General features: G+C 38.1%; 1 protein-coding gene across 5 annotated transcripts in view; it reads right to left on the bottom strand.

Moving 5' to 3' along the window:
• Window positions 1–844: 844 nt before the first annotated feature.
• The window catches only part of BTAF1 (B-TFIID TATA-box binding protein associated factor 1), a 111,140-nt gene continuing 99,997 nt past the window's right edge, over window positions 845–11,987 (bottom strand). For 3 of the 5 annotated variants that reach the window (XM_045878414.2, XM_064595019.1, XM_045878415.2), the window contains 4 exons: window positions 8,387–8,598; window positions 6,439–6,598; window positions 5,891–6,061; window positions 845–4,053 (listed from right to left, as the gene is read on the bottom strand). In XM_045878414.2, the coding sequence (XP_045734370.1) occupies window positions 3,910–4,053; window positions 5,891–6,061; window positions 6,439–6,598; window positions 8,387–8,598 (687 nt within the window). In that variant the 3' untranslated portion in view covers window positions 845–3,909. Of the gene's footprint in view, window positions 4,054–4,882; window positions 5,122–5,890; window positions 6,062–6,438; window positions 6,599–8,386; window positions 8,599–11,987 lie in introns of all 5 variants that reach the window. The other 2 variants (XR_010412517.1, XR_010412518.1) reach the window with 2 other exon arrangements.

Below are 11,987 nucleotides of genomic sequence, written 5' to 3'. Positions count from 1 at the left end.
TTCCACCTCCCAGGATTTTTGCCTGCTCTTTCATAGTTTCTATTAATTCATCTCTATATTCCATTGTAGGTGATTTTGTGTAAGATCAATCTCCCAGTTCAAAGTCTCTCCTATTGTGTCAAATCTGCATTGATAACTATGAGATTTTTCAATTCTAGTATTCATTTATGGATCTTTCTGAAATGTGCCTTTTTTATAATTATCTTAATCATATTACTTTATGGTTGTTGAGATTATTCTATTTGCAGTTAAGAACTAATTCTGTTTGCATCTCCTGACTTTTCTTCCTGGTAGTTCACTGCCTTCTGTGGATTGTGTAAGCTTAATCTTAGAATCTTTCCCCTATGGGAGTCCAATGGGACCCTAATCTGAAACTGTCCCTAAAGGGTAATTTTGTATTATTATCTTGATTTGTGGTTCCTACAGTATACACTTAGCATAAACCCAGACCTTAAACTTACTTGTGTTGGGTACAAGCCTAGGACTCTTGATTTCTCATATACTGTGTTTCTGGGCTGATGGACAATTTGTGTGAGTCCCATTTGAATACACGAGCTCTATGAGGCTTTATAAAGGGAATTAAGTTATAGCTCCATTTTTTGCTAAAGCCTGAAAGCAAGTCTCTTGTCCCTACATAGAATCTCAGCCCCTACATTTTTCAATAGAACTTCCCTGGTTTGAGGGAATCTACCACACACTGGCAGGAATTGTCTTGAAGTAGGAGGGAATTTTTGTCATCTTAGAGATGGTGACTGATTTGATTTGTGTGAATAGCAAACATTTTCTATTAAGTGGCAAAACTCAAGTTTTTGCTTTATAGATTCACGAGTACTCTGGTACTTGATAACATGTTTCTGCAATCAATTTCACTTTAGATTCCACCAAGGCCAGTATGTATTCTGAGAAACTGAGGTCCACCTTTAATCAGGAGGTATAAGATTGTTTTGGGATTAAGTTATTTCTAACATGTGCAATGCCACACTGGCTGCTTTTCTATAATTTATCTTACACTCTTATAGTTCCCCCTGCCTGTAACTACTCTTACCTGTGGGTAAAAGTAGTTTTGCCTCTATTTTATATAGTTCATAAAGTGTTATTAAAAGTGTTTACTTTTGGGGTGCCTGGGTGGCTCAGTCTGTTAAGCGTCTGCCTTTGGCTCAGGTCATGATCCAGAGTCCTGGGATCCAGCTCCACATTGGGCTCCTTGCTCAGCAGGGAGCCTCCTTCTCCCTCTCCCGCTCCCCCTGGTTGTGTTCCCTCTCTCGCTGTCAAATAAATAAAATCTTAAAAGTGTTTACTTTTGAATAAGCTTATATAACCACCCAGAAGCAACAAGGCTATATAGTACTTTTACCCTTGTTACCATTATAATAAGCTCTTGTTGAAAGACCAGACTAGTTTTTGGAGAAATATTTGTGGATATATACATGTAACAAAATGTAACAAAAATTATACCCAGAACCCCAAATTTTAATGTTTCTTTAGTGCTAAAAATGTAAGATTTTCCTACAGGAAATACTACTGCTGACTACTATGGAAAATTTCAAAAAGTTAAAAATAAACACCATGGCTATCCATGAACCCATTACTCAGCTTAAAATATCAAAATTCTCTTATGCTTGTTTTGTTTCCCACATGCACACTTTTTAACATCCACAAAATTAACAACTATAAATATCTTTAATATCATATAGTACTCAGTTCAGTTTTCCCTATGTATCCTTTATTCCTAAGCTATACTACTGTGACTCTAAATGGGTCAGTTTAATTTGGAAAGCTGGAATGTGTGATTTAATTTTATACAACTCAAAAGGTCACACTAAGTCTTCCTCTGACCTCCTCTGACCTCCAACCCGTCTTTTTCCACTGAAAGGCAATCATTTTCCTGTCTATGCTTGCTACTAGAAATATTTTACTCTCAAAATTTAAACTACCTAAATACCTGACCTTTCAAAGACCTTTAACTTTTATGGTGTGAATTCTTCTGCCCCTTCCTAATTATATATCGTTGCCTACATATTCTTAGAAAATATCAGTTATTATGAGCTATGTTAAATAGCTGGCTTATGTAAATGGCAAATAAAAATTTAACTCAGGTATACTGGTTCAGTTACCCAGTGCTATTACGATGGATGTTCTAGATAAGAGTTTCCTTTTGGTCTTCTATAATCTGAATATAAATACTAAACAGTGAAGAAATAACCAGTTAGTAAGAAAAAAAGGTGTTGAGCTTTTTTAGAACCTTTGTATCTGAACTAATAATTTGTCTTTTCCTTTTTCTAGTGATACTTCCTACAAATAACACACAGTTGCATATATTTTACAGTTTCAATCATTTTTTTTTTTTTTTTTTTTTAATTTTTTTATTCTTATGTTAATCCCCTTACATTACAACATTAGTTTTAGATGAAGTGTTCCATGATTCATTGTTTGTGCATAACACCCAGTGCTCCATGCAGAATGTGCCCTCCTACATACCCACCACCAGGCTAACCCATCCTCCCACCCCCCTCCCCAGTTTCAATCATTTTTTATTCTCTGTGGAATGCTAGGTTTAATGTTACAGTATGGTTGTCAAAGCTACTGAAACGTGACAAATGTCCATGTCTAAATGCTGCAGAACAGTATAACTTTATTTTTAAACAAAAAAGTTATTTTACAGCTGAGGTCTGATGGTTTTTAAACCAATGCCTATGTGTATGGCCAGCCACAAACCTTGGGGATGTTTATTACCTGTACATGTATATACAAATATATCCCATACATATATATGCACACAGGCATGTATTAATTTATGTGAAATTTATAAAATTATATACATACACATACATGCATATCTATATACATATACCCACCCTCACCATTGAGCTTACTTTTCCAACACTAATCAGCTTCATGCCCAATTATTATTGCTGCCCAGTAGAACTACATGATTTTAGTGCCAATACCAAGCACCTTGTAGGATGCAGGATAGGTATGTCTGTGCATATAGATATGTGTATTTATGTATGTTTGTGTACATAAAGGAATTATTTCTCCCTTTTATGCTTCAGTCATGCATTACTACAATAAACAGTCTTTTCACCATAGGTTTTGAAATTCTAAACAGTGTAAAATCTACTTCTGGAAAACTGTATATGTTCATAGTTACAAAAAATATATTATATATATGATTGAAACCTATTGAGTACATATGTTCTCTGAATCTGGCTATATCCTAGCCATTAGATAAATTAAAAAAACACCCTCTTAATAGGATGTTATGATAGCCTTAAATAGACCATTACCTGTATTTAGAATAGTTGATATATTTTAAAAGTTGACAAAATGATGTTAAAGATTTGAAAAACACTATGCATCTGCATTAAATATATAAAGGTTTCTACCAACGGCCAGGTTCAATTCATTGTCGAAGATTTTCATGTTCTAAGAGTGACCAATATCATAGTCATTATTCTTAAAATTATGGCTCATTAAGGCTTTTATACAAAAAAAGCCCTATTTTTAATCATTTATAAAAACAAGTTCTATTTAAAAGAAAAAAATGTACATGAACACTAAAGTACTCATGGATACTATCCTGTACAAAGTGACTATGTAAAGATAGGAGGCTCGTTCCCAGTAAGAACACCTCATGGTAGCACATGTAAACCTGGTTTGGTTCCTCTGCTCTGCAGCTATTCAGCATGTAAAATTTAAACCATTTCACATTAACATTTAAATTTAATACAGTGCAAATATTTGAGAATAACTTGTTCCCCCCAGTGAAACAAGAACCAGCGTTATGCTGAATATTCTTCAGATCTATTTACACATTGAGCTAAAAGTTCACCATAAACTTTGAAATTTGCTGAATATCAGCAGAAATGTAACTGAACTAGCAGCAATTGCATTTACAATATTTGATAGTTACTTGAGAGAATGCATAAAATTTTCCAGGCTGTACTCTGAATCATATTGCTCTTGATCCCAAAGATCACTCAGATTTTCAAGAATTGATTTCATACTTGCTTTTCCGGAAGTAGAAGTGTCAGCTTTTTCTGCTTTGCCATCCTTAAGAAAAATTGGCAGAAAGATAAAATGAAAGATTATGAACTTAAGAAATAATATTCTCCTTTAAAATATCACACTTGTTTCTAATACTGCACTCATTCAACAGAATTAAACACTTAAAGTGCAAGTTTGTGATCTCAAGATAACCTAATTCTGTTTTCCCACAGTCCTAACAGTTTTATCACTTTAAGTTTTTTATTTAGGAAGAATTATAAGAACATTACAAAGAACTCATCATTAATTGTATATATTAGATATATAAATTATCAGCTTTTCTCTCAAACCATTTGAGAGTTAAGAAGTTGTAGATATTGGGGCGCCTGGGTGGCTCAGTCGTTAGGCGTCTGCCTTCGGCTCAGGTCATGATCCCGGGGTCCTGGGATCGAGCCCCACATCAGGCTCCCTGCTCAGCGGGAAGCCTGCTTCTCCCTCTCCCACTCCCCCCACTTGTGTTTCTGCTCTCGCTATCTCTGTCAAATAAATAAATAAAATCTTAAAAAAAAAAAAAAAAAGTTGTAGATATTATACTTTTTTATCCCTAGACAGGAATCAGCCTGTATTCTTAAGAACAAAGATGTTCTCTTACATAATCAAAGTAAGGAAACTTAATACTGCTATATAGTCCATATTCAAATTTTGCCAATTGTCACAATAAGGTCCTTTATGGCGATAGCTTTTGCTTCTTTGAACATCCCCTGAGCACTGTTCTGCTTCCTAAAAGTCACCAATATTCTTTCAAACAGAATAAAAGCTATTTGAAAATAGCAATCCAGGTTTCTTTGAGCCTTCTTTTTTGTAAATTACATGTATCTTATTTAACCTTACTTACACCACATGACTGAAGAACCTTCCTCCATCTGGGCCATTTCTTGGGGACTTACTTATTAATTGCTGTTTAAAATGCAGCATCCAGGGGCGCCTGGGTGGCTCAGTTGGTTAAGCGACTGCCTTCGGCTCAGGTCATGATCCTGGAGTTCCGGGATCAAGTCCTGCATCGGGCTACCTGCTCAGCAGGGGGTCTGCTTCTCCCTCTCCCGCTCCCCACTCTTGTGCTCTCTCTCTCTCTCACTCAAATAAATAAATAAAAATAAAAATAAAATAAAATAAAATGCAGCACCCAGCACCAGACCTAATATTTTAAATGTGGGCTTAACACACACAGAGTACAATGGAACTACTTTCTATTTGGACATTACAATTCTGTTATTAGAGCTAGTTTAATTATATAAGGCCATTTCTCACCACAATTTATACTGAGTGTGCAGTGGATTTTTCTGAACCTATGCAGGACTTTAACTCCAACCCTACTGGTTGTACATTATTACACCAATATTTTTAAGCTGTTAGATCCTTTGATTATGGACTGTTACCTGATGTATTAGTTCCATCATCCAAAATAACAATAATGGCTACTATTTACTGAGAATCTATACTAGGTACCTTTTCTAAGTGCTTACATATACTATTTCATTTTATCTTTCAACCATGCAGTGATACCAGCATTTTTATCCTCCCAACGGCAGAGAAGTCTCTGAGCAGACAAGTTAATTTGCCAAAGGTCACCAGTTAATAGGAGGCAGGGCAAGAAACAGAGACCCAGGTCTAGCTGACTCCAGTGATAGCTGTCTTTTAGCAGGAAAGGGCTAAGAAACCTCAAGGCAAGGCACTAAAAACAGAAAGTCAAAATTTAAGAGTTTTATCTGGACATCAAAAATTCCCTCAAAGGCTTGCCTAGTTAATACTAAAGTGAATGCCTTTTGCGGCTTACTTTCATACTTTCAGTCCAGGGAAGTCTGTGAACACATTAAAGATATAGCAAATTGTGTAAGTTCTTTACCTTATCAAGAGTAAACAGATCAAGAAGTTGATCTGTCCCCATACTCTGCAAACTAGAATTCTCTTGGCTAATAACAGTATTTGCTATGTTCATCTTGAATTTCTGCAAACCCATTATTTTCTCTTCCAACGTTCCTCTGGTTATCAATCGGTACACGTTAACCACACGTTTCTGAAGGACAAAAAGAAGTTAAACAACTGTAGCACAAACTGATAAGCTTTGAGGTTCACCAAGTCAGGGGGCTTGCATACTAGAACTAAGTACTTAACTACTATCTAATTAGGATTGGGTTTTATTTATCTGGCTTCATGAGCTTAAAATTTTATCATTTTGCAGAGAATTAAGTATTAGGAAGGGACAGTGTCCAAGGTTTCCTTAGCCCAAGTACCTTATTTAATGCATGAGTAAGTGGTGCCACAGACTGGGTGACTTGCCTAAGGTCACAACACTTGGCATCAGAGAAGGAACTTAAGCCAAGGCTTCCTGGCTTTGCTGGGTGAGTATTTCGCCAGGGTACAAGTTAACACCTGTGAGTGATGACTTTTTACCTGCCCAATGCGATGGGCCCGGTCCATGGCTTGTAGATCGCGCATAGGATTCCAGTCGTGTTCCACAAATACTACTGTGTCAGCGCCTGTTAAGTTAAGCCCCAGGCCGCCAACATGAGTTGTAAGTAAAAGAACATCTATGGATGGATCATTGTTAAACCTAAAAGTATAGATATTAAAAAAAGTTAGTACATTTCTAAGGTTTCTGTAACAAACTGGACTGTTTAATAAAAATTAAAGAGCACAAATGAGAACACTGCTTTAAAAATCTATGATGTGGGGGAGGTGCCTGGGTGGCTCAGTTGGTTAAGCGCCCAACTCTTGGTTTTGGCTCAGGTCATGATCTCAGGGTCATGAGATCAAGCCCCACATTGGGCTCCACACTCAGCAGGAGTCTACTTGAAATTCTCTCTCTCCCTCTGCCCCTCCTCTCATTTGCAGGCTCACTCACTCTCTCAAATAATCTTAAAAAAAAATCTATGACATGGGGATAACTGGCTGGGGAAGTCAGTAGAGCATGTGACTCTTGATCTCAGGGTTGTAAGTTCAAGCCTCACACTGGGCATAGAGCTTACTTAAAAAAAAAAAAATGATGTGGACATTTCTGTGACCACTTGAGATGAAACCTTCTTTTAATATGCATACATATTCAGTAATAAAAGGAATATATTCTAGAACACTTCAGAAATTTCACAAACAACAAGTCAACTGGGTTATATTTTAGGATGCCAGATTAAGACTAACTTGCAAAAATGTAATTACACACTAATGAAGACAGGGGCCCCTGGGCGGCTCAGTCATTAAGCATCTGCCTTTGGCTCAGGTCATGATCCCAGGGTCCTGGGATCGAGCCCTGCGTCGGGCGTCCTGCTCCACGGGAAGCCTGCATCTCCTTCTCCCACTCCCCCCCGCTTGTGTTCCCTCTCTCACTGTGTCTCTCTCTGTGTCAAATAATAAAATAAAAAAAATAAAAATAAAAAAATAAACACTAATGAAGACAAAACCCAACTATGAACCTTTAACATGTGGAGACAGAAGAGTTGGGGAAAAGGCTAGATCAATCAGGAAAATTAGAGGATGAGGTGGTTGCTATGATTGTGCTAATCCTAGAAGATACTGATAGAAGTTCTGACATCTAAGAGCTTCTAGGAAAAAGAAAAACTAACATCATTACCAAGCTACCATTTATTACATTCTCACTGTGAATCAAACGATGGGTTTTTGTACTTTATGTGCATTACATTGTTACAATAGCTCTATAAGGATATTATCATTGTCCTTATAGATATTATTATTTTTGATAAATGGGCTCAACAGAACATGTCTAGAGTCAGGAGTCAAGCCTGGGTTTGTGTATCTCCAAAGCCCCTTGTGAGTCTCCAATACTATTGTGCCTAACAATCTCTTAGAGATGCTTGTAAAAAATGCTCACTCTTAAAGTCAGAAGGTCTGGGACAAAACCTAGGAATTTGCATTAAAAAACCCAACCCCTGAGGTTTCTAAAGTAGAGAATGCAAACCACACTTAAACACTGCACTCACCAATTCTGCTTCCTACCTGGGCCAGTTTCCAACTTGTTCTCAGCAGAGACACAGGGATGTTAGAGATCTTAGCTAAGCCACTTGTTTGCTTCCTCCTACCCTAACCTCCCAAAAAAAGTAAGGGGGAAAGTCATTGTCTCTATCTTTTGTTGATGCCTTAAATTTCTTCCTTGCCCTTCAGAGTGCCTTCCTAATAATGTCATGCCCTTTTTTTTTTTTTTTTTAACCAAAACTATTCAATTGTATTTCTGGAGTTCTATATTTTAAAATGGGTTTAGTTGGGTTGAATTATACAATAACAACACATGTGTAGATATTTAGCCAAAGAAAATGTTTCATGAGGCAAACTTCTATGTAAGTAATAACTGACTACAGCTTGCTTTCTAAGAGTTTTAGAAGCCACTTACCGTGAAACAATGGAATGCCTCTGACCAGGAGGTATGCTGCCATCTAATCTCAGATAAGTGACAGAGGGTAAGTGAGGTTTGAGAAGATCATGTTCCACTATATCAAGCATGCTTTTAAGCTGACAGAAGATCAGTATCCTGTGCTGGGCCACAACAGACTCTGTGCCACTCTCTGAAGTGCTGCCATTTCCCAAACCACAGTCCAACAGCAACTTGAAAAAAGAATTAACTGTTACACGGGTGTTCAATAAAGTGGCAACCAATCTCACTGTGACAAATACTTCTCCTTGTGGTAAGAAAAGGTTAAGCTTATCTGTCACCTGGGAAGCAGATCAGCACTCTGGGCTGTAATCTGTTACCCTGCAGCCTCTTGAACTAGTTTTTGAGGTGTTCAGGCTTAGAATTTCCTTATCACCTCTTCAGGAAGTTCTCTAATAGGCCCTTCTCCCCTGTCCTGAGTTACTTGAGGCTCACTAGAGTCTCAATAAATGTTTACTGAAAATGAAGAGCTTCAGGCAAAATAGTTCATGAAAGTTATAAGAGAACACAGTCGGGGGGAGGAGCAAGATAGCAGAGGAGGAGGAGACCTAAATTTCGTCTGGTCCCAGGAATTCAGCTAGATAGTTATCAAACCATTCTGAACACCTGTGAACTCAACAGAAGATTAAAGAAAAAAATAGCATCCGAGGCAATATTTAGGAAGACAGACCGTGGGGGGAGGAAGCCTCCCATCAGCCAGCTACCGGCAAGTAATAGAGCAGCTGAGCACAAAATCGGAACTTTTAGAAGTCTGCTCCACTGAGAGATGTCGCTCCAGTGGCTAAGCGGGGGTGTGAATCCCTCACTGGGACAGTGGGTCTCAGGACCCTCGGGGTCACAGAAAGACTGGGGGTGCCTGAGTGCAGCAGAGCTCCCAGGTATCAGCACAGGGAAGCCGGCTGCAGAGACTGAGCTGAGGAGTGGGCTCTCAGCTCGGGGTTGCCATAAACTGTGATCCACCGCACAGTCGGGCCACTGCTCTTCCAGCAGGGACCCAACAAGCGGCAGATCCAGGGAGAACCCCCTTCCTCCCCCGGGGAGGAGCGGCACGGGAGCGCATCACAGGAAATCTGCTGGGTTTGGAGACTCCAAACGGGGTTGTGTGCCAGAGACAGAAATGCTCGGTCACAGGCCAGGTTATCACAGACGGTAACGGGAGACCAGGGAGACAGGAGTAACTGACTGCTTTTCTCTGAGGGCTCACTGAGGAGTGGGGTCCCGAGCTCTCGGCGCCTCTGGGGACAGAGATTGGGAGGCCACCATTTTTACTCTCATCCTCCAAAGCTGTACAGAAAGCTTTCAGGGAACAAAAGCTACTGAGAGCAAACCCAAGCAGATCACTTAGCCTGGCCCCTGGCTAGGGTGGAGAAATTCCGCTTCAGGTAAAGACATTTGAGAATCACTGCAACAGGCCCCTCCCCCAGAAGATCAGCCAGAACAGCCAGCCAAAGCCAAGGTTACCGATCAATGAGAACTGCAAAACTCCAGCAAAGGGGAATACAGCTCAGAGAATTCATGGCTTTTTCCCCACGATTCTTTAGTCTTTTGAAGTTAATTTTTTAATTTTCTTTTTCTATTTTTTAAAAAAATTTTTCTTTTTCAATCAATTCCTTTTTAAAAATTTTTTAATTTTCACTTTTACAGTCATATTCTATTCCTTCATTGTATTTAACCTTATTTTTTTTTCTTTCTTTAAAATTTTGAGATATAGTTTCTTCTAACAGACCAATATATACCCTAAATCTAGTGTACGGCTTTGTTCTAGTCTCCTGCCTGATCACATTCTTTTTAAAAAAATTTTTTTTTCAACAATTTCTTATCAATTCCTTTTTAAAAATCGTTTTTTTCATCTTACAGTCCTATTCCATCCCTTCATCGTATTTACCCTTATTTTTGTATATATATATAAGTTTTTCTTTCTTTAAAATTTGGGAGGCAATCGCTTCTAACAGAACAAAATACACCCCAAATCTAGTGTGTGTGGCTCTGTTCTATTCACCAGCCTGATCATATTCTTTTTTTTTTTTTCCCTTTCTTTTCCTTTCTTTTCCCCTGGTTTCAGGTCTCTTCTGATTTATTTAGTGTATATTTTTCTGGGGTTGTTGTTACCCTGTTAGTATTTTGTTCTCTCATTCATCTATTCTTCTCTGGACAAAATGACAAAATGGAAAAACTCACCTCAAAAAAAAGAACAAGAGGCAGTACCGACTGCCAGAGACCTAATCAATACGGACATTAGTAAGATGTCGGAACTAGAGCTCAGAATGATGATTATAAAGATACTAGCTGGGCTTGAAAAAAACATAGAAGATACTAGAGAATCCTTTTCTGGAGAAATAAAAGAACTAAAATCTAAACAAGTCAAAATCAAAAAGGCTATTAATGAGGTGCAATAAAAAATGGAGGCTCTAACTGCTAAGATAAATGAGGCAGAAGAGAGAATTAGTGATATAGAAGACCAAATGATGGAGAATAAAGAAGCTGAGAAAGATAAACAACTACTGGATCACGAGGGGAGAATCGAGAGATAAGTGATACCATAAGATGAAACAACATTAGAATAATTGGGATCCCAGAAGGAGACACAGAGAAATCCAGAAATCCAGAAGACACAGAGAACCCCCCTCAAAATCAGTAAAAATAGGTCAACTCCCCGACATCTAATAGTAAAACTTACGAGTCTCATAGACAAAGAGAAAATCCTGAAAGCAGCTCGGGAGAAGAAATATGTAACCTACAAGGGTAGAAACATTAGATTGGCAACAGACCTATCCACAGAGACCTGGCAGGCCAGAAAGGATTGGCATGATATATTCAGAGCACTAAATGGAAAAATATGCAGCCAAGAATACTATATCCAGTCACTGAAAATAAAAGGAGAAATGAAGTTTCCAGGACAAACAAAAACTAAAAGAATTTATGAACACCAAACCAGCCCTACAAGAAATACTGAAAGGGGTCCCTCTAAGCAAAGAGAGAGCCTAAAAATCACAGACAAGAAAGGAACAGAGACAATATACAGTAACAGTCACCTTACAGGCAATACAATGGCACTAAATTCATATCTTTCAATAGTCACCCTGAATGTAAATGGGCTAAATGCCCCACTCAAAAGACACAGGGTATCAGATTGGATTAAAAAAACAAGACCCATAGAAATGCTGTCTGTAAGAGACTCATTTTAGACCCAAAGACATCTCCAGATTTAAAGTGAGGGGGCAGAAACCATTTATCATGCTAATGGACATCAAAAGAAAGCTGGGGTAGCAATCCTTATATCAGAGAAATTAGATTTTAAACCAAAGACTATAATAAGAGATGAGGAAGGACACTACATTCTACTTAAAGGGTCTATCCAACAAGAAGATCTAACAATTTTAAGTATCTACGCCCCTAATATGGGAGCAGCCAATTATATAAGCCAATTAATAACAAAAGCAAAGAAACACATCAACAATAATACAATAATAGTATGGGACTTTAACACCCCCCTCACTGAAATGACAGATCATCCAAGCAAGAGATCAACAAGGAAATAAAGGCTTTAAATGACACACTGGAC

This window comes from Mirounga angustirostris, unplaced genomic scaffold, assembly GCF_029215605.1.
Source record: "Mirounga angustirostris isolate CCGP_5_RB_7025 unplaced genomic scaffold, mMirAng1.0.hap1 SCAF_6, whole genome shotgun sequence".
Taxonomy (NCBI): domain Eukaryota; kingdom Metazoa; phylum Chordata; class Mammalia; order Carnivora; family Phocidae; genus Mirounga; species Mirounga angustirostris.
Note: the sequence above shows the minus strand (reverse complement) of the source record. Positions and strands in the feature narration are given on the sequence as shown.